Source organism: Rattus norvegicus, chromosome 8, assembly GCF_021556685.1.
Source record: "Rattus norvegicus strain SHRSP/BbbUtx chromosome 8, alternate assembly SHRSP_T2T, whole genome shotgun sequence".
In the NCBI taxonomy this organism is placed as follows: domain Eukaryota; kingdom Metazoa; phylum Chordata; class Mammalia; order Rodentia; family Muridae; genus Rattus; species Rattus norvegicus.
This window is the reverse complement of record NC_141541.1, coordinates 52,782,943-52,805,664: the sequence shown is the minus strand read 5'-3', so window position 1 is coordinate 52,805,664 and position 22,722 is coordinate 52,782,943. Positions and strand designations below refer to the sequence as shown.

The 22,722-nt window shown below is 44.7% G+C and overlaps 1 protein-coding gene and 1 non-coding gene across 7 annotated transcripts in view; one reads left to right on the top strand and one right to left on the bottom strand.

The window, feature by feature from the left end:
- Positions 1-748: 748 nt before the first annotated feature.
- The window catches only part of Ift46 (intraflagellar transport 46), a 22,613-nt gene continuing 639 nt past the window's right edge, over positions 749-22,722 (bottom strand). The window contains exons 1-13 of one of the 6 annotated variants that reach the window (XM_087560965.1): positions 22,419-22,653; positions 21,490-21,594; positions 16,431-16,527; positions 12,254-12,330; positions 9,124-9,257; positions 7,671-7,745; positions 7,426-7,519; positions 6,901-7,029; positions 4,960-5,081; positions 4,477-4,543; positions 1,991-2,051; positions 1,632-1,717; positions 753-1,137 (exon numbers count right to left, since the gene is read on the bottom strand). In XM_087560965.1, coding sequence (XP_087417091.1) covers positions 1,042-1,137; positions 1,632-1,717; positions 1,991-2,051; positions 4,477-4,543; positions 4,960-5,081; positions 6,901-7,029; positions 7,426-7,519; positions 7,671-7,745; positions 9,124-9,257; positions 12,254-12,295 — 906 coding nt within the window. In that variant the 5' untranslated portion in view covers positions 12,296-12,330; positions 16,431-16,527; positions 21,490-21,594; positions 22,419-22,653 and the 3' untranslated portion in view covers positions 753-1,041. 6 annotated transcript variants of the gene reach the window in all.
- LOC148004100 (U6 spliceosomal RNA) lies at positions 13,835-13,938 on the top strand. The gene has a single exon (XR_015628369.1). It is a non-coding gene; the product is annotated as a U6 spliceosomal RNA (small nuclear RNA).

The following is a 22,722-nucleotide window of genomic DNA, read 5'->3' as shown; positions in this document are numbered from 1 at the left end:
AGCTCATGCTAGCCTGAGCTTCACAGTGATTGTAGACCAGTCTGGGCTGTACAGAGAACCAGTCTAAAATAAGGTTATTTTAAAATTCACAAAGTGTGTAAGAAGATGCATGACATCTTTGGGAACCTCTCTGCATCTGACTATCTGACCTTTTAAGTTTCCATGGAGACATCACACAAGGAACAGTTGAAACCTGAACCACTATGCTGGCATGTGACTAGGCAAAAATGCTCTGACCTAATGCCATGGATTGGGTGGGATGCTCAGGGAGGTCTGGAAACTACTCAGTATTGCTTCCTTGCTAGTAAGGAGCAAGCCCCCATCTAAATGAGGGTCTTGGTCTACTATCCAAGTGGGTCAAAGGCTTTAAGAATAAGAAGGGTTTGGCTGAATACGCCGGTAGGCCTAGTGCCTGGGAGGTAGAGGTGGAGGCCCGAAGATCAGGTCTTCAAGACCAGCCTGCACAGACAGTTCAAAACCAAGCTGGGCTACATGAGATGATGTCTCACAACTCCAACAAAAGTAAAAGAATGTAAGACTGTTAAGAGCAGATATCCATGATTGCCTTGGGGAAGAGATTCGGGGTTGTGGGCTATTTGGGGAGAAAGGGAGGTTAAAGGAGGGCAGATGGTCAGAGACAGAAGGACATGCTTCTCAGAGGCAGAGGCAGGCTTGATGTGAGGCCCCAACCAATCCTACTCAGTCTAGAAATCATCAGGGCAATGGGAGAGTAATGAGCCAGGAGCCATGGGTGAAAACCAATATATATTCCATCATAGCCTGACAGAACAGTCTGTGTGTCTCTGGAAGTTCTGAGGCTCTCGGAGTCCCAGTTCTTCCAACTCAGCTGCCCACAGCAGTGTGGACACATCCTTCCTCGGGAAAGGCAAAGGGAGGCAGGTGTAGCCCAGGTGTGCCCTGCTCTCAAAGACAAGGCAGCAGGACTTGTGTGGCCAGGGTCCAACTGTGGAGCAGGGAGATGTTAAGCTGCCAACAGAGACCATGTTCACCTGACTTTGAAGCACAGCCCCAAGAGGAGGCTCAGAGGAAACTCAGTGTCTCCGCATCTCCAGCCTGGGAGGCAGAGTTGGATGGAGGAGTGAATGTTTTCTTGCCTTCAGCAAGAGCTTTAAAATGCTGCAAGAAAGGAGAGAGAACATGTTTGCAATATGCTGACTGCTCATTTTAACAGAGACGACCACTTTAAAGCCCCTTTAAGCTAAACTGAGCATGTTGGCACAGGCCTGTCACCACAGCAGTTGAGAGGTTGAGGCAGAAGGATCACTGTGAATCTAAAGCTAGCTTGGGCTACACCATGATTTCGAGGTCAATCTGGGCCAGAGTGAGACATGTCTCAAAACAAAACAACCATTTCATCTTTCTCCTAGGTTTGCTTCCAAATTCATACATTAGTTTCACCTTTGAAAGAAACAGCCATGTGCCCTTCTCCTTCAAAGCAAAGCTGCTTGACTGAGCGGATCCTCACTGAGCTCCATCTTCTTCTCTCACTTCCCCACCCCAGCCTTCTCTGCTGCTCACTTAATCATGGGAAGGGAAGGGTAACAGTGCCCAGATGAGAACAACCCCAGCAGGGCCCTGGACAGTTTCGGGGAAGCCGCTGCTTGTCTTACCTGGGAATTCTTGAATTCTGAGTAGAGGGAAAAGAGCAGGTGGAGGGACTGAATCCGGCTCTTGTAGAAAGGAATGTCCAGGATGGCTGCAACACACAAGCGTGTGCAGGGATGGAAACCAACACGCTCTGGCACTGGGGCCCCTCTGTTTAGGATGCCAGTCCCCTCCCAAGTGGGACATGTTATTTGGGGGTTTGATGCTCAGTCCCAATGCCACCCTAGAGGCTGTAAAGAGCACAGCTGGCTTCCAGTGAAGACTGTAAACCAAGACACTACAGTGCACGGAGCAGGAAACCCTTCCAAAGGCCTAGAACACAGCTGCCAGAGGCAGGGCTGGAGAGGATGGGGGAGAAGCTTACCACAGATCATGTCAATGTACTCAGCCAGGCTGCAATCGATCTCGACAGTGGGCAGACTCACCTGGTGGGAACATAGGATGATCCACCATCAAAAGGCTCAATATAGGCCCTTGAATCCCAGCACTCAGGATAGATAGATCTCTATGAGTTCCAGGATAGCCTGGTCTACATAGTAAGTTTCAGACCATCTGGGGCTACATTGAGAGTCTGTCACAAACAAACAAATAAAAGGACTGGAAAGATGGCTTAACCATTAAAAATATATACTGCTACCAGTGAGTAAAACATCTGTCTTGCAAGTCTTATAGCCTGAGTTCAATCCCAGAGGTGGAAAGAGAGACCAACTCCACAGTTTCCTTTGACCTCCACATGTACACCATGGCGTGTCTGCACTCGCCCCACAATTACAATTAATACTGTGGAAATGGCCACACTACTGGACACAGTATACAGATGCAATGCATTCCCCATCAAAATTCCAGTAGCAGTCTTCACACAACCAGGACAGACATTTCTAAAGTTCATGTGGGAATATAAAGACCAGAGAGTCAAAGTAGTCAAGGTAGTCCTAAGGAAAAGAGCACAGTCAGAGGTGTCACATTACCTTACCTCAAACTATACCACAGAGCCACAGTGACAACACTAGCACAGTACTGCCAATACAACAGTGTAGACCAAAAGGTACAGGAAGTGCACACCGGCAAGGAACCTGTGAAGTAACTAGTGCTGACAAAACCAAATCCACTTGTAAAGAGTGACATTAGGTCCACACTTCTCACTCTGCACAAAAATCAGCCCAAATTCATCTCCTTGATGGCTAAGGAAAGCAAAGGAAAACTACTTTGCTTCTATCTCACACAAGTCCAAGCGGCTAGTGTTCAAGGAAACAGATGACAACAACCACTGGCAGGGATGAGGGAAAGAGGAACCTTATTCACGGCTGAGAACGTAAACTGCTAACCGCCACGCTGGGAATCTACATGAACACTTCTCAGAAACCTACAACTAGAATGTCCGAACATGACTCAGCCCCGCCCCTCCTGGGCACATGCACAAAGGATGCATGTCTCCTCACAGAGCAAGAAAAGGACACGGTCTACATGTCCATCAACAGACGAATGGATAATGAAATGGACACCTATAGACAACAGAATTCCACTTAGCCATGAAGATGGAATTAAATTCACACAAACCAGAGAAACAAACAGCAATACGATCACCACATGCGGTCTCCAGCTGTTCATGTCTGCATGTGGGGTAAGAAGCGGGAAAGGAGCTTAGGGGAGAGTGGGAGAGATGGCAGTAGCCTGGGGCATAGGCTACAAACAGGGAGGCAGTGAGGGAGGCCTGGGAAAGGGTCAGCAGGTATGAACGTGTGGACAGGCCATGATGGAAGCTGTCAGTTTGAATGGTACCGAAGAGGAGGAGGAAAATTCTGGGTTTGCTTGGGTGTGGAGGCTCATCCTGTAATCCCAGCCCTCAGAGGCTGAAGCAGGAGGATTGCCATGAGTTGGAGGCCAACTTGGGCTATACAGAGAGTTCTAGTTTAGGATACTCAGTGAGAGCTTCTCTCTGAAACAAAAACAAACAATGGTCTCTCACTTTTCTCTCACTACGGAGGGAAGCTCAGCTGGTAAAGCACCTGCCTAATATGCAGGAAGCCCTTAGACTGCTCTCCAGGAAATAGATGTTGTTGGACAAAAAGATAGATAGACGAGCAGACAAAAATAATAGATAGATGAATGGGTAAAATTTAAATATCTTGGCAATAAAAACTGAGACATCAATTTCTTAGACAAAAATAAACATCACCTCTAGACAAAGTAGTATCTAAAGCAGTGACACGGGTGTACATGCTTATCAACATGCCTGCTCCATACCACATCCCAGTGACACGGGTGTACATGCTTATCAAACATGCCTGCTCTGTACCACGTCCCGGAAGCATTATTGAAATACACGAGAACTGGAAAGTACCCAAATGTTCATCGTAGATCATGTCACCTATACACAAATTAAAGGATGGTATACAGTCCATTTATGAAAATGGATAAACAAGACATAGAACAAGGTAGATGAATCTCCCATCACGCAGAGAAGAGGACGACACAGAGTGTGCTTCGAGGGCTGAAACTCTGATCAGCTCAGTGGTAGAGCACTTGCCTACCGTGTGTGAGGTCCTAGGTTCAATCTCCACTACTGGGGATGGGCAGGGGGAAGAGCTGTTTAGATTTAGAGAAATTATAAAAACAGGACAATGGTGACTTTGGGAGGAGAGAGAAGATTTCTGGAAGGCTGGCAGTGTGCTGTTTACCAATCTAATGTGCTGGTTATGTAAGGATGTTCAGTTGGCAAAGTGACCAAGCTTTCTGATACACAAATAGCTATCACGGGTTCTAGTTCCATTAAAGGTCAGAGTGAAAACACAGGAAGAGAGGAACACTGGGCCTGGACAGTGCCATATTTCCTCCCACTCCTTCCCTCACCTTTCCCAGGAGCTCTTCAAACTCAGGGGACCACTCCTGCATCAGAGTGTCAATGTCAGGCATGGGCCTAAAAGCGGAGAGGAGAATATGAAGTGCAATCATGGAACAATGACATTAGCCACCTCTAAACCAGGCACTCAGTCCAAAGCACCAGGGTTTCAGGAGCACCCTGACCGGAAACTAAGTTTACCAGGCATGGTTTGAAGCAGAGAACTCTCATGTTTGCCCCTGCCATCTGCCAGCGGCTGCCAACTTTCCTACTTTACATGAAGTACAGTGTAAATGTTAATTTTTTTTAAGGACCTTGGGTTGATCCAGTTTATCCCCAGGTTTTGACCTTTCCTCAGGAGCAAAGGGTCACAAATGGTGACACTTACTATAAATTACAGTGGTGAAGCCATGTCTCTGCCAGGTACTGTCATGCAGGAGGCAGAGAAGCAGGAGGTCAGCCAAGACTACATAGTGACCTGTAGTTATTGTCACCTGGTGTAGTGCACAGTCGCAGGGGGCTTGGAACGGTGTAACTCAGAGATGCTCTCAATCCAGGTGTCAATGGCTTTGGGATTCTTTTCTGCATCCTCTAGGCTCTTTACTTTCATATGTTGCTAGAAAAATAAGGAGAACCATGATTAGACACATTATAATGAAATGCAAATCAACCCATAATAACTGTTGGTTGTTCGGGGTTTGTGTGTGTGGGTTACTGTTTTATGTCAGGTTGACACAGCTGATGTCATCTGGGAAGAGGGGGCTGCAGCTGAGGAACTGGCCTCACTAATCTGCCCTGTGGGCAGGTTTGTGGGGCATTTTCTGGGTTGATGATTGAAGCCCTAGTACACTGTGGGCTCTGCCAGCCCTTAGCAGGTGGTCTTGGTGTCCAAGGACAAGACAGGAAGAGGAGCCAGCAGGCAGCACTCCTCCATGGTTCTGCTTCAATTCCTGACCTGCCTTCCTTCAGGAAATGGACTTCAGTGACATGGGATGTGCAAGTCAAACAAACCCTTTCCTCCCCAAGTGATTTTGGTCATGATGTTTGTCATGGCAACAGAAAGCATACCAGGACAGTAATTTAAAACAACTAACCGGAAAAGTGCTGTTTGCTGGACTTTCCCAGCACTTTGAAGGCAGAGGTAGGTGGAGTCAGTGAGTTTGAGGTCACCCTGGTATATAGTGAGTTCCAGGGAAACCAAGGCTACATAGACAGACCTTATCTCAAAAAGCTAGAAAAAAGAAAAAAAAAGAAAAGAAAAGAAAAAGAAGGAAAGGAAGGAAGGGAGGAAGGAAGGAAGGGAGGGAGGGAGGGAGGGAGGGAGGGAGGGAGGAAGGAAAGAAGGGAGGGAGGAAGGAAGGGAGGAAGGAAGGAGGGAGGGAGGGAGGGAGGGAGGGAGGGAGGGAGGGAGGGAGGGAGTTGTTAACTGGGCATAGTGATATGCACCTGCCACCTACAATCCCAGCACTTAGGAGGTAGAAGCAGGAAGATCAAGGCTAACCTGAGCTATCTGAGATCTTGTCTCAAAAATAAAGAAAACATAAAAACCTGGTGTAGGTGTGGGAAGGATGCGCGTGGTAACTGGGAGGCCAACCACAGTGAAATGCCATTTCCTATCTGTTCTAGATGCCCAGAATTTAAAAGGCCAGTCACAGTGCAGGTAAGGACTTAAGAGAAGTTTATATTCTCACTCATTGCTGGGGGACTGCTACCAATTCAAAAAACATTTTGGCAGTTCTTCAAAATGCTGACCAGAGTACTGAATGGCAATGGGATCCTCCCCTCCACACACATCCAAGAGAAATGACACAGACGCCACACTGACTTGGACTTGAATGCTCTAGTGACATCATTAACATTAACTGATGGGGCCAAATGCACTGTGGTTTATACAGAAATAGATTATCACTTAGTTATGAGGGGGAATGAAGGTCGCTGAGGAGAGGACACCATCTCTAGGGCTTCTTTCTGGAGTGATGAGGCTTTGTAAGTTGTGATGAAGGGCTGGAGCTCAGCTCAGCGCTAGGGAATCTACCTAGCATGGAAAAGTATGGCTTTGACTCTGGCTACCATACTAACTGTAGAGGTAAGCACACAGCTCCATGAGTGTACCAAAAGCCGGTGAATCCTCTAATTTAAAAGAGTGACTCGTGCCTGGAGAGATGGCTTAGAGGTTAAGAGCACTGGCTGCTCTTTTAGAGGACCCAGGTTCCTAGCATCTCCCTTTTGGTTCCCATGGGTGCTGCATCCCTGAGATGCACAGGCATGCATGCAAGCAAAAATACTTATATACACAGTATGTAAACTGCATCTCAATAAAGCCATCACTAAAAACCCGGGCTGGTCTGAAGCCACACCCCCTTTAACAGGCAATGATCAACTGAACAGAGCAGTGGAGCCTCAGATCGAGGCCCTGCTCTGGAGCAGCGGCTCACCGTAATGTTATGCTGCTTGGAATTCTCTGTTAACCACAGGGAAAGCACGGTAGGGTCCGACTGCTTGGTAGACGGTTCATCTAAAACCAAGAGGCCCAGGTGGTCAGGCTTTCCATCAGGACGTGGCACCTGGTTCAGAGAAGGTTAGGATCAGTGAGAGGGAATGTGAGAGCCACAGCACAGCCATGGCTCTGTGTCCTGTCAGCTGCTGGCAATTATTTCCAGTAGGAAATTTCCAGTAGGACGCTAACAGTGAGAAGCATGCGTGACTATTCTACTAGACTAAGTGCTATTGAGGATGAGCTCACATGACATATGGAGCAGACAAATTCATGGTTTGTTAGGAGAGAAACGCAGAATACTGTATCACCTAACACAGTGAGTGGAATCTGGAGGAGGCGGCAAGGTTAAGAACTCCAATGCAATGAGCACTACTAAGGCAGTCAGAGAAACTAGAGGAATTTTCAGAATAGAGGAGCTGGGACAAACCCCAGGGGACTCGTTTTTAGGATGCACCATCTGTACCTTTAAAAATGCATCGATATCCCCAACAGCTGGGATAAAATCAGGAATGAAAGGTTTCAGTTTGTGGTCCAGATCAATCAACTGAGGTGTGTACCTGCAAGGGACAGTTGAGGGAAGAAGGAAGCAGTGAGAAAATGTCACTTGACTGGGTTAAAAAGCCCCAAAGGAGCTTGGTGCTGCTTCAGACTAGAGAGTGCAAAGGCTCACGCAAGGCAGGCGAGGTGTGTTCAGGCTCTCATGCTTACCGGCTAATGTACTCAAAGAGCTCCTTGATCTCAGCCGAGACTGGCAGATGCTCATAGTCCGCAGGATCATAGGCCCTGGGAAGGAGGCATGCAGATCAGAGTGGCCCTCGGGGAGCACAGCAGCAGGCCTGGCCAGCCTGTGTGGGATTTGACCAATAGGGATATGACCTCAAGCCTACCTTTCCCCTGCTACAGCCTATGTTCTCGTGGCCTACAAGGCAGTTTCGACACTGATTATAGTTGGCTGTGAAATATCTCTCACACAAAAGGAGAAAGTTGCAGGAAACCCATGCTTATTTTAAAAATGTGTATGGGTGTTTTGCCTACAAGTATGACTCTGCATTACATCTGTACCTTGTACCCAAGGAAGCCTGAAGAATGTGTCAGATCCCCTGGGATTGGAGTGACAGACAATTGTGAGCAGCCATATGGGTGCTGGGAATTGAACCCAGGTCTTCGGTAAGAACAACCAGTGCTCTTAACTGCTGAACCATCTCTCCAGGCTCCACAACTTTTAAAAACCTTTGAGTATGTATGTGCGCATGTGTGGTAAATGAATGTCATGTATGTACACGTGTGTGTAAGTGCACATAACAGTGCATGCACAGGGAGGTGAGGAAGACTCAGTGTATGAGAGAATAGATATGCGTACACAGGTCAGAGACAACTTGAGGGAACTGGTTCTCTCCTTCCACCACATGGGTCCCTCAGACGTGAGGCAGATGCCTTCACCCTTTAAGCCATCTGACCCAAGCCTTGGGTTTTTTTGAGACAGGGTCGTATTCAGCTCATGCTGGCCACAGGCCTGTAATACTTAGGTTTCAGCCTCCTGAATGTTGGGATTACAGGTCTGTGTCACCATGTCCATCATCACTACCACTGAGCTATATCCCCCACTGTAAATGGATGGTCTTCAGAACACATGTTGATTATAACCTATTGGAGTGAATTAGGACTCACTGTGACAATGGGGCTGCAACAGAGTAAGATGGGGTTTTTGTTGCTATTGTTGTTGTTGTTGTTACTGTTGTTTTCTTAGCGTCACCCAAGAACCCTGCCTCAATGTGAGGCCTGAAGCTCCTCTCTCCTGTCCAGGAAGGACCTCAGCCTAAAACGGAAATGCTTGTATGCACGCGGTTTCCCCACTACATAGAAATGCTTTGGCATGTGTGCAAGTACACTTCATCTTTCCCACACTGGGGCTCCCTGAAAGGCAGGAGCGATGCCTAGGTTTTAGGTTAACCCAGCGCGTTTGCTGAGCCCACAAATGTTTCAGATAGTGTAAATGACATCGCAGGACAGATAGGCAGAGAAAAATGAAAACTAGTGCTGGACTCCTGAGAGAGGAGGAAAATCCTAAGTAGAGGGCATCAAAGGATGCTATGATCTACTCAGATACGTCCCTTCTACTGCCATCCTGAAGGACGTCCCCTTGGAACAGGGTCCTTCCTACCCTTCCAGGGGTGCTCCATGCTCCTCGTCGTCGTCATCGTCATCAGAGTCGGTCTCAGAGGAGTCATCGTCATCGTCGTCATCATTCTCACTGAAGCCTTGCTGAGGGGTCAGCTGTGAGGGCTTCTTCTTCTCCTGGGCAGGGAAGGGGAGGGGAGGCAGTTACAGAAGCCTCACTCTCTAAAATTTAGAAAAGGGTGGTGGGGCTGAGAAATGGCTCCTCAGTTAGGAGCAACCAATATCCATTGCAGCTTCCAAGTCCAGAGGCTCCCAACTGCCTGGCCCTCCAATTCCAGGGGTCCTCTGGACTCGGAGGGCACCTGCACTCACATTCACATAGCCACAGGCCCCATCTATATATAAGTAAGGATAAAATAAATCATAGAGGGCTGGGGAGATAGCTCAGTGGCTAAGAGCACAAACTGCTCTTGCAGAAGACTGGAATTTGGCTCCTCAAAGCCTCATAAGGCAGCTGACAGGCTCCCCTTCTAGAACTCCAGCTCAAGGGGATCTGATCTCTTCTGGCCTCCATGGGCACTTGCACTCACATGCAAAGATACACACACATAATTTTAAAAATTAAATATTAAATAAATTCTGGAAAAGGGTAACAACTCAAGATTATTTGGGGAGTAAGGAAAGATGAAGCTGGGAAGACAAACTTTATAGGCTCATAGTACTGAAAGACCGCAGAGAAACCTAGTATCTAATTTGCAAGAATGATCAAAGTAAGGGGCTGAAAAATATCAGCAGAATATAGTCCATAATCAATCATGTTTGCTTTGTGATACCCCCTTCATGGTGTGTCTGGTTTGTCCACAGTCCCCTTCTCTGTGAATTAAGCATAGTGACTATACATTCTAATTCAGAATAAGAGGCCCCTTTGTTCTGCACATTAGAGCCTAATTTGAGTTTCTGGCTGGCCATGCTCCACTCTATCCTCTCAGGTTTGTGAGAGAAGGCCTGGCCGTGTGCCCTTACACAGACAGTTGAAACAAGGTCTATAGCTTTGTCTCTGTGGTCGTAGCCTGTAGTGTGCCCTCCCTTAGGACCTGACAGATGGTCAACTGGCCTCCTTTTAAAGTAGCTTTCAGGGGCTAGAGGGATAGCTTAGCAGTTAAGAGCACTGGCTGTTCTTCCAGAGGTCCAGAATTCAATTCCCAGCAAGCACATGGAAGTTTACAACCATCTATAATGGAAACTGAAGCCCTCTTCTGGTGTGTCTGAAGACAGTGACAGTGTGTATACTCATATACATAAAATAAATAAATCTATTAAAAAAAAAACCAAACCAAAACCAAAATAAAAAAAAACCAAATGCAAATAAAAGATCTGTTTCTGAGGGCTACCATGGATGAAGCCCTGGGTTCAATTCCAACTGCCACATAAAATGGCAGCCCATACCAGTAATCCCTGAACTCTGGAGGTGGAGGTAGGAAGATTAGGAATTTAAAGCCAGTCTTAGTGACATGAGCTCTCCCGACCCCCCGCCAAAGACCTGGTTTTGGTCACCTGGTTTTCCTCTAATACTAGATAAAAGTATATTATGACTTGTAATATCTATGCTATTTCTAAGTAACAAATACAGAATTTATTTAGTACACTTTATTGGTATACTGGTATAACTGATAAGGACTTACCTTGCTCACATAGGAAGCAGATTTTAATCATATTTTTATTTATTTATGTGGAGAAGGTATGCACATGCCACAGTGTATGCATGGAAGACAGAATACAGCTTGCTGCAACTCTGCTTCTAGGATTGAGTCACAAAGATCCAATTCAGGTATCAAACTTGGTGAGCACTTTACATACTGAGCCATCTCGTCAGCCCAGACAGCATTGGCAAAAGGCAAATTCTGACTGTCAGACTGGCACGGTGGTACATGACTTTAATCTTAGCACTCAGGAGGCAGAGGCAGATGGAATAGATTTCTCCAAGTTAGTTTGAGGCTAGTCTTGTCTACATAGTGAGTTGGTCTGCTCGGGTTTTACAGAGACCTGTCTCAAAAACAAAAATATTGGCTGTTGAGCTAGGCAGTGGTGGTACTCACCTTTAACCCCAGCACTTGGGAGGCAGAGGCAGGTGGATGTCTGTGAATTCAAGGCAACTTGGTCCACAAAGTGAGTTCCAGGACAGCCAGGGTTACTACAAAAAGAAATCCTGTTTTGAAAATACACATATACATATAGAAAACAAAAAGAAAGACACTGGTGTCATAAAATATTGGTATCACAAGTGCTGGGTATAAAACCATGCCTAGGCTAATAATTCTAAAAACTTGCTTAGTATATGAATTTTTCCAAATTTCCTGCTTATCAAAACTAAGTTCTGAGACAGGACCTTTGAGACTCTGGGAGGGAATTAAGAATCTATATTTTGATTTTTACTATTTTATTGTATGTGTATGGGTGTTTTGCCTGCATGTGTGTCAGTGCACAGCCTTGGTGTCTGGTACCCAGAGAGGCCAGAGACAGCATTAGATTCCTTGCAACCAGAGTTTCCATGTGAGCTGCCATTTATGGGCTGGGAATTGAACCCAGAAGAGCAATCAGTGCTCTTAGCCCAAGGAATCTTAATTTAAAGAGCAATATAATATCCTAGCTGATTCTTATAACCAATAAAGTCTAAACCCAGTGCCGCATCTTAGATGGCGCTCCTGACGAAAGCCAGCTGTAAAGACCGTGTGTCAGGATGGGTGCCCCAGGAAATGTGAGACACTAGGTGACATGCTAGCTAGCACCTGACAGCAGATAATCACAGCAGGCTTCATTCCTGAGCTTCATTCCTGACAAGCCGATAACTCAGGACTCTACTCTTTTTTTTTTTTAAGATTTATTCATTTATTATATATAAGTACACTGTAGCTGTCAGACACACCAGAAGAGGGCATCACATCCCATTACAGATGGTTGTGAGCCACCATGTGGTTGCTGGGAATTGAACTCAGGACCTCTGGAACAGTAGTCAGGTGCTCTTAACCGCTGAGCCATCTCTCCAGCCCAGGACTCTACTCTTGAGTTCCCTCAGGAGCTCAGCGGTCCTCAGGCACTAGACGGACTCAGGGCCATCTCACACTGACCACACCAGAGCCCGAATCCCAAGGGAAGCAAGGGCCCAGCACACGCACCTTGTTGTCCTCCTCGTACTCATCACTGCTGTTATCAGCCATCACCTTGCTGGGAAGAGCGGCAGAAAAAGGAGGGCCTTAGAGGAAGAATTTTTTCATTAGTTAATGTTTAAATTATTGTGTAAAAAAAACAAAAGTTTATATTTTTTATTTAATTTACATATTTGTTTTTGGTTTTCCTTCCACCCCCCAACCTCCCTAGTTTTTTAAGACAGGGTTTCCCTGTATAGCCCTGGCTATCTTGGAATTCACTGTGTAGTCCAGGTTGGCCTCAAACTCACAGAGACACACATGTGAAGGAAATTTTTGGAAATCTTTTGTGCAATGTGTAGACATTTACCTGTCAATTTTTATTTTTGAAGCCTTAGCCAATGAGCTGAGGCAAGATTAGAAGGGGAGACATCTGGCAGAGATAGAGGAATTCTGGGAAAATAGTCAGGTGCAGAAGATTTTACCCCAGAAACACAAGGCAGTTGTATGAAACTGAGGACCAGATAACCAGTCATATGGCATGACTTAGAATAAAATAAACAGGTAATTAAGATATGAGCTAGTCAGGGACAGAGCTAGTCATTGGCCCAAGCATTTCTTTATACAGAAGTCTCAAAGTTGTTATTTCTGGGAACAAAGTGGACAGGTGGAAAAACACGAGGTTACAGATGATTTTTACCACACACGCCACACAGACACAAAGCAAGCTGGGTGTGTTGGCATGTTTTAGTCCTAGTACTAGGGAGGCAGAAGTAGACGGACCTGTGAACTCAAGACTAAGGCTACATGGTAAGACCCTATCTCAAAATAAAATAAATAAAACATTAGAGGAAAGCTAGGATATGGAATTCTCGTCATAGCTATGTCAATCAAGAAGTTGTTATAAACACTCCTCTGTAGTATCCAGACTAGATACTACACTTACCTATTAGTGCAACTATGAACAGAGATAGAACTGAATCAGGGGTAAAATGGCATGTGTGAATAGAGAAGGAACAGCTGCTGGGCTAATGGGCAGAGGGCTTGGGGTCAACTCCATCACCTGCATGAGGTGACTTACCCTCTCTGAGTGTCAGCATTTCCTCCTCTAAACGGGGTCAGGGACAGGACTGAGTGACAAAGCCTACCTGGAAGAAAGTGGTTTAGAGCCTGGCAAATAACAGCTGGCTGTGAATCTGGATTTGAGTCAGGGCATAAGAGCAAAGAGAATGTGTAGGAATAACAACATTCTGAAATCGAAAGCATAACCAGACGTTAAGACTAGCCAGCATGAGCCAGGGTTGGGGATTTAGCTCAGTGGTAGAGCGCCTGCCTACCGTGTGAAAACGTTAGATGCAAACTGAACATTTTTGACTTATTAAATTACCCAGATGAAACAAGTCCACAGCTGACAAGAGCATAAATTCACTAAGTCCCTGGACAGCACTCAGGAAACTGAGGCAAGGAGAGTACCACAAATTCAAGGCCAGCCTGAGCTACATGGTGAGTTCCAGTTAGTCCAGGCGCCACAGGATAAAACCCCATTTTCAAATAAGCAAATAAAACCCTATGTTGGAGTAAAGAAAACCTAGTGGCTCACTATTACACAATGTGCTCGCTTCCAACAGCACATACACTAAAATCTGGAATAACGCAGAGATTAACACAGCCTGTGCAAGGATGATATGGAGAGTCATGAAGCATTCTGTAATTTTGGGAAATAAAGTATGTATTCAAAAGTACTAAAAGTGAGAATCCAGAAAGACACTGTACACCACCAGACATGGCAGCATTGTTCTTGATTGCCACAGGCAAAAACAGCACCAGCGTCTATTAGATGAGAGGTTTTAAAACCTCTCATTGTGTATCCATACTATAGCCTATTATTATTCAGCCACGAAATTGAAAAATTGATACATGTTATAGCATAAGCAAACCTTGAAACATGTATATATGATATGAGCCAGGCACAAAAGGTCATTATGATTTTACCTAGGAAACACCACTAATAGGCAACTTCATAGGAACAAATTAGTGGTTAGCAGGGACTGGGAGGGAGAAAGGAATCAAGAAATCTTTTGTTTGTTTGTTTCTGAAGCGGGGTCTCACTATGTAGCCGTCTGTCCTGGACCTTACTACATAGATCAGGTTGGCTTCAAATTCATTGAGATCCACCTGCCTCTGTCTCCCGAGGGCTGGAACTAAAGTCATGGGCCACCATGCCTGGCAGCTGTCACTATTTAATGACGAGGATGGTCTAGTAGTGTTTTCAATGAGAACAGCCCCCAGAGGCTCGTATGTTTGAATGTTTGGTCAGCAGTTGATAGAGCTGTTTGATAGACAGAGATTAGGAAGGAAGTGTGGTCCTATGCAGATGATGTGTCACTGGAGATGGGCTTGGAGGTTTCAAAAGCCTATGCCATTCCCGTTTAGCTCTCTATGCCTCATGGTTGTGTCTAAAGATATAAACTCTCAGCCACTCCTGCTGCCATGATTTTTCTCACCATCATAGGCTCTAATCCCCTGAAACTGTAAGCCCCAATAAACTTTCTTCTCTAAGTTGCCTTGGCCATGGTGTATTATCACAGCAATAGAAAAATAACTAAGATAGTGGTGACAGTCACCACGAAACCTAAGTGTACCCAAAGCCATTTAACTTTACGCTTGAGGTGGCTAACCTAGCATTCTATACCATGTATATTTGACCACAGTAAACAAAAATGAGTGTGATCCTCAACTCAGGACTGAAATCTAATGCATGAGCAAGCCTTAATGATTCTGTAATCTGTATTGTATCTGTGTCGTGTCTCTACTCATGCTGCAGTCCAAACCATTACCATCGCAACCCAGCCACTGCCACAGCACTTCCACTCACTGCCTCACTGTCACCTGTGTACTCTCCAATAAATTCTACATGTGGTAGCCACAGCCTCTGGAGTTTTGCATTGTTTGTTATGCCTCTTGCCTCTCTTCTGATCAGACCCCAACACACTCCCCTCTCCCCATGCACTTGTCTTTTCTCTAGAGTCTTCCCTGGCCACCAGTCCATCCCCACCCACCAGTTTTATGTTTCGCAGCAGTAACCATTTGCGTTCATTACTGCACACGTGACACTGTCATGATGACTATTTATCCACCGGCATCTTTCTTCTAAGATTACAAGTGTCAGGCCGGCAGGGATGTGTCTTTTGTTCGCCGTTGTATCACCCAGTGCTAACATGGCACATAGCAAGCATTCAAAAATGTTAGTTGAGCTGGGAGTACTGACAGACGCCTTTATTCTCAGTAATGGGGAGGCAGGGGCAGGCAGATATGAGTTGGAGACCAGCCTTGTCCAGAGTGAATTACAGGGCAGCCAGGACTACACCTGTCTCGAAAAACAAAAGCAAAATGAAAAAAGGTTAGGTGATAAATAAATGGTGTTAAGCCTTTTGATAAAACTGTTGCAATCATGGTTGGGTGGCAGGTTAAGGGCAAGTAAGCTTTTTTTTTTTTTTAAAGATTTATTTATATTTATTATATAAGTACACTGTAGCCGTCTTCACAGAGCATCAGACCTCACTACAGATGGTTGTGAGCCATCATGTGGTTGCTGGGAATTGAACTCAGGACCTCTGGAAGAGCAGTCAGTGCTCTTAATCATTGAACCATCAATCCAGTCCACAAGTAAGCTTTTTAATGAATTGTTAAAAACAAAACCAGTGAGCTAGGCGGGTGCAATGGCTCAATGATTAAAAGCACTGGTTGATCCTCCAGAGGTCCCAGGGTTCAATCCCCAGCAACCTCGTAGCAGCTCATAACCCATTTGTAACCCCAGTTCAAGGAGATCTGACATCCTCTTCTGGACTCTGAAGGCACCAGGCAGGCAAATGGTTCACAGAGAAAACATGCAGGCAAATAACATTCAGACACAAAAACATTTAAAAAATAATCAAAAAACAAAACACAGTCAACCTGTGCCAGAATCTATACAGAGCAGTAACATGAAGTTAACAGTGATAGGGGATAAGTTTGCACTCAAAGAAGATCCCAAAGTCTGATGAACTGATTTCTCCCTCAACTAGTGAGAAACAAAATTAGCCGCAAGCTAACGCAGGAGGTTAACACTTGCTGACATAATCTTAAGAGCTTGCTGAATACAACCCGAATCCTATCCGCGCCACTGTTTTGAAAGCCACTTCCCTTTTTGTCTTTCAGCTTCTCTTACCTTGATGTCCTGGGGTTGGAGTGCTAATACTGGCAACCTCTTCCGAGTCGTTAATCTCTAGACGCTCATCATATGTCTGGTTCTCAACAATTTTGGTCTAAGCAGAAGAAGATACGATTACATATCTCCTACCATGGGATAGGCATCCAGCATTCCACGCAGAAATGCGTTCACCCCCACCCAAGTTTCCCCAAAGGAAAGTTTTCTGACCCAAGAGTAAACCGATAATCAGCTTCAACTCTTTTTTAGCCAGCACTTGGCTGAGTGCCGAGAGAGGTGCGGAAGAAAATGATATCCAACCCTTTCCAACAGCAACCCAAAACTACACATAAGATGCAGTCGAGGGAAGCAGAGTATGCAGAGGTAGACTGCGGCGGTGTCAGGTTTGGTCAGTTTTCCCACAGCGTTAAGGCTTCTGTCACGGGCTGGAGGGTACAGAGATGGGACAAGGCTGTTGAAGTTCTAGAGTATAAACAGTTCAGCCCGAGGATCACGTCTGACCCAAGAAGGGGAAGGATGGTCCTCAGAGAAGGTATATTCGGTCTCGGTCCCATCCACTAATCCCTAAAGTATCTATCACCTCTACTTCCACCCGTTTTGACGATAGGATCCCACTGGGTTCTCGGGAGAGTCGAGGATCCAGGGCAGTTGGTGGGGCGCGGAAAGCAAAGAACGGCAGTCGGGAGTGCGCTTGCGGGAGCATCAGTTACCTGTAGCCCTTCGGGATCCGTTTCCTCTATTTGGAAAGAACCCCAGCCTAGGACTGGGGTCTCACTCTCAGGCCCGGCCACTTCAAGGATCCCTAAGCTCAACAAGCCGCCAGTTGTCAGTCGTTAGGCAAAAAGATAAATAAAACAAAACAAAGCGAGAGCCAAGAGGAATGATCGCGAGACCTACGGCCCCGCCCCCTACTCCCTTCGCCGGTGGTGGCGGAAGCAGAGACGCGGCGCTGGGATAGAGCGGCCCCGCGCACTAGGCGGCCAAGCCGCGTGCTTGTCTATGGTTTCCGCAGCTGAGTCGGTTGTGACATCTAGTGGCCAAAGGTGGGAGACCAGGCTAGTGGATTTCTTTTCTCCAACTGGAAACTGTCATCTCAAAGACAAGGCTCATTTGGCAGTTTCTCCTAGATGGGCCTAACCACAATTTAGACACTCTTCGGGGAAAAGTCTAATCATGTTTAAAACCCCTTTCTTAGCATCTCTATGACACAATAGCCCTTTTCCTCATGGTGAACGATGTCACACGAGCATACTTTTTCTTCATCTGAGATTAGGATTTAACTATGTCCTGTATTTTTACTTGCTAAAGAAAACTATGTGCCAGGCAAGTTGGTGCATAACTGTAATTCCTAGCACTTTGGAGGTGGAGGCAGGAGGATTAGAAGTTCTAGGTCAGCCTCAGTCAGTAACTTTGTAAATTTGAGGCCAGCCTGGGCAACTGGGGTCCAGTTTCAAAACAACAAAAAACTGAAGAAAATAAAACCACATTATTTCATGTAGGAAAGCACATATGCCCTATGTGTGTGTACAGGCCAGAGGGCAACTTTATGGAGTCTGTTAAAATTCTTCCTAGTACCAGTAGATTGCATAAATAGTACTTTGAAATTCCTCACTGGAAGCCAGGCATGGTGTGCAGGTCTATAATCCCAACTCTTGGAAGGGTAGAAGCAGAGGAATCAGGAGTACAAGACCAGTCTGGGTCATGTGAGACCCTCTTTCTCAAAAAGTAAAATAGGATCAAATAGTAAAATTAGACACAGCCTCTGGACTAAAGATCACAATAAGGGCTGATGAGATGATTTGGCTTGGCAGGTAAAGGTACCTGCTATCGGAAGGCACAGGATGACCTGATGAACACAATTCAAACATCAGAATCCATGTAGAAGCGGAAAGAACCAACTCATGTACACACACACATACACACACATACACACACACACACACACACACACACACACACACACAGTATATGCACTTTTCCTTCATGAAATAAAATGTTTTTATTTTTATATTTTTAATCAAGTTTTGTGATGGCTCAGTGGTTAAAAGCACTGACTGCTCTTCCAGAGGACCCAGGTTCTAGTCCCAGCACCTCCAGACCCAGGAAGATCTAAATGCCTTCTTCTGGCCTCCAAGGGCACAGACACTTGCATATATGCAGGCCAAACACTCATACACATAAAATAGTTTTTAAAATAATAAAGCAAGGAGGTGTACCTCTGTGGTACAGCACTTACACAGCATGCACAGGGTTCTGGATTGAGTACTGATGAAACTCAGGATAACAGAATACCCATTGGACAAATCAAGGAATAAGTGATTGAGGAAAACATAATGAATAAATAAAACTACTGGTGTAATTAATTTTGGCAATCAAGGTTAGAGAAATGTACATGAATCATAGAAATTCACCACAAAAGCTACCTTAAAAAGAAGAACAGTGGGCTGGAGAGATGGCTCAGCAGTTAAGAGCACCCGACTGCTCTTCCAGAGGTCATGAGTTCAATTCCCAGAAACCACATGGTGGCTCACAACCATCTGTAAAGAGATCTGATGCCCTCTTCTGGTGTATCTGAAGACAGCTACAGTATACTGATATATAATAAATAAATAAATGTTAAAAAAAAAAAAAAAAGAAGAAGAACAGTGCAGCCAGGCCTGGTGTCGTACACCTTTAATCCCAGCACTGAGGAGGGAGAGGCAGATGGATCTCTGAGTTCTAGGCCAGTCTCATCTACAATTCGAGTTTCAGGAAAGCCATGGCTACACACAGAGAAACCCTGTCTGGGGCCCCAAACCTCCCCCCCCCACCACACACACACAAAAGAAAACAATGTTCAGAGCTGTAATCCCAACTCTTGCAAAAGAAAAATAAGATACTAAGACATACTTCTTTTAAAAAGAAAATCGAAGGCTGGAGAGATGGCTCAACGGCTAAGAGCACCGACTGCTCTTCCTGAGTTCAATTCCCAGCAACCACAATGGAATCTCATGCCCTCCTCTGGTGTGTCTGAAGACAGGAACCGTGTACCCACATATATGAAATAAATTTAAAAAATTTTAACGCTTGCCTAGCAAGCGCAAGGCCCTGGGTTCGGTCCCCAGCTCCGAAAAAAAAGAAAAAAGGAAAAAATTTAAAAAAAAATTTAAATCTTAAAAAAAATCGATACCTAAAAATTGCACAGATTTATGGGGCATTTTGTGTTGTTTCTATACATGTGTACATTACAAAGTATTCAAACCCTAGCATTTCTAGATCCTCGACTTTTTTCCCCCATAAACAATGTATGAGTGCTCTGTGCATGTACATCTTCAGACACCAGAAGAGGGCATCAGATTCCTTTACAGATGGTTGTGAGCCACCTTGTGGTTGCTGGGAACTGAACTCAGGACGTCTGGAAGGGCAGTCAGTGCGCTTAACTGCTGACTGCTGAGCCATCCCTTCAGCCCCTCACTTTTTTTTTTTTTTTTCTTACTTGACACAAGGGCTTATGATGCACCTCTGGCTGGCAAACATCTCACTATATGGACTTGGCCTCAAACTCATAGTAGCCTGTTTCTGCCTCTCAAGTGCTGCTGTTCCACACGTGTGCCACCAACAGTTCTCATTACGTTGTGGGAAAAAAAAAATCAGGGTTTTTCCTTCTAGATTTTTTTAAATAAATATATACTAAACTGTATTATGTTTTTAATAGTCAACTTTTCTATGGAACAGAGCACCAGAACATAATTCTTCTTTTTCTTAATTTTATTTTTATTTTATGTACATTGGTGTTCTGCTTGCATATATGTCTACATGAGGGAGTCAGATTCCCTGGGACAGGAGTCACAGACAGATGTGAGCTGCCATGTGGATGTTGGAAGGAAATTGAACCTAGATGCTCTGGGAGAGCAGCCAATTCTCTTAATCACTGACTGTCTCTCCAGCCCATTCTTTCTTCTTTAAAATTTTTAAATATTTACTTTTATTTTCTGTTAGTGAGTGTTTTTCTAATTCTTAAAAAAAATATAAGGCTGGAGAGATGGCCCAGCAGTTAAGAATCTGCTCTCCCAGAGGTCCTAAGTTCAATTCCCAGCAACCCCATGGTGGCTCACAACCATCTGTAATGGAGATCTGATGACCTCTTCTGACCTGTCTGAAGACAGCAAAAGTTTACTCACATACATAGAATAAATAAACCTTTAGAAATATGTATTTACTTTTATATGTATGGGCGTTTTGCCTGCATGTATGTTTATATCCTATCTACAAGCCTGGAACCCTCATAATCAAGAAGAAGGTGTCTTAAAAATATGTTTTTAGTGCAATTGCTTTTTTTGGTTTTATTTCTGTGATGCTATGTCCATAATAACAAGTATATATTGTTGAGCAATTACTGAGGTGGAACACTTAGCTTATATAGTCTAATTAGTTTTTAAGATTTATCGATTTATTTCATTTATGAGTACGTTGTAGCTATTTTCAGACACACCAGAAGAGGGCATCAGATCCAATTACAGATGGTTGTGAGCTGGGAATCGAACTCAGGACTTCTGAAAGAGCAGTCAGTGTTTTTAACTGCTGAGCCATCACTCCAGTCCCAGTCTAATTTTTTTTTCTTTTTTCTTTTTTTTTTTTTTTTTCCAGAGCTGGGGACCAAACCCAGGGCCTTGCGCTTGCTAGGCAAGCGCTCTACCACTGAGCTAAATCCCCAACCCCCAGCCCCAGTCTAATTTATTTTATATTATCTAACTTCATAAACTTATGAAGTATGTGTTACCACCAGTTTAAAGAATGATAACTGAGGGCTGGTGAGATGTTTCAATGGTTAAGAGCACTGGCTGCTCTTCCAGAGGTCCTGAGTTCAAATCCCAGCAACCACATGGTGGCTCACAACCATCTGTAATGGGATCCGATGCCCTCTTCTGGTGTGTCTGAAGACAGCTACAGTGTGCTCATATACATAAAATAAATTATTCTTTAAAGAATAATAACTGAGACTTAGAGACATGCAGTGACTTAACTAATGACTCAGGCCTTAAGCACAGGTCTGTCTGATTCCTGGTTTGTTTTAACTTACCTTATATGGCCTCTAAGGCTCTCCTTACCAAGGATACTTGTGAACATACATTTCTCTTCTTTCATTTTTGAAGCAGGGGAAAACCAAATCTGCAAGATTGGTGTTCTGCAAGAGCAATATAGGATTTTAACTGCTGAGCCAGGGCCCTAAAACACAACAAAAAATCCCACCCTTTTGAAGTATATAGTTCAGGACTGGAGAGGTGGCTCAGCAGAATTTGTTGCTTTTTCAGAGGACCCCAGTTCGATTCCCAGCACCCATATCAGGTGCACCTGCATGCATAGGCACATACCTGAACACACACACACACACACACACACACACACACACACACACACGATTTAAAAATAAATTAACCATATATTTAAGATAAACATACAGTTCAGTGGCTTTTAGGATATTTACCTCTGGGTAATTCCATAACATTCAACTTCAAACATAAGCTTCTCATGAACTAGCAGTCACTTTCTAGTCTTCAAAGACTCCAATAAATCACTTATCTGCTATTTTCATGGATAGCCCTGGTTTGGATTTTGCATACAAATAGTGTCCTTTGCATCTGGCTTTTTTTTTTTTTTACCTCTTCTCAAGGTTAATCCATGTTGTAGCATGTGTCAGTATTTTATTCCCTATCTATCTATCTATCTATCTATCTATCTATCTATCATCTATCTCTATCTATCTATCTATCTATCTATCTATCTATCTATCTATCTATCTATCTATCTATCTATCTATCTATCTTACTATTGCATTGTTTTTCAAGACAGGGTTTCACTGTGTAGCTGTGGCTCTCCCGCACTTGCTCCGTAGCCCAGGTTGGCTTCAAATTTATAGAGATCGGACTGCCTCTGACTCCCGAGTGCTGGGATTAAAGGTTTGAACCCGGCTGGACAATTTTTGATCTTCTTCCTCAACCTCCTACTTACCTGGGATTACAGGTGAAGGGACACCATGCCGGTTTTATTACAGAGTTCTAGACGTTAATTATTCTAGATACTAGTTCCTCATGTTCACAGATTATTTTACATATTCCATTGAGTGGTTTTATGAAATTTAAGAAAAAGCAACAAATAAACGCAGGCGAAGAAAAAGAAAGGACAGAAGGACGATGCGCCACAATTCTACCCAAACTCCCAGCAAATCCTTGGCTAACGGAGGACTGAGTTTACTGGCACCCAGGAGCGCCTGTCGGCCCCGCCCCCCGCCCTTTGACCCGCGCCGTTTCCGGTT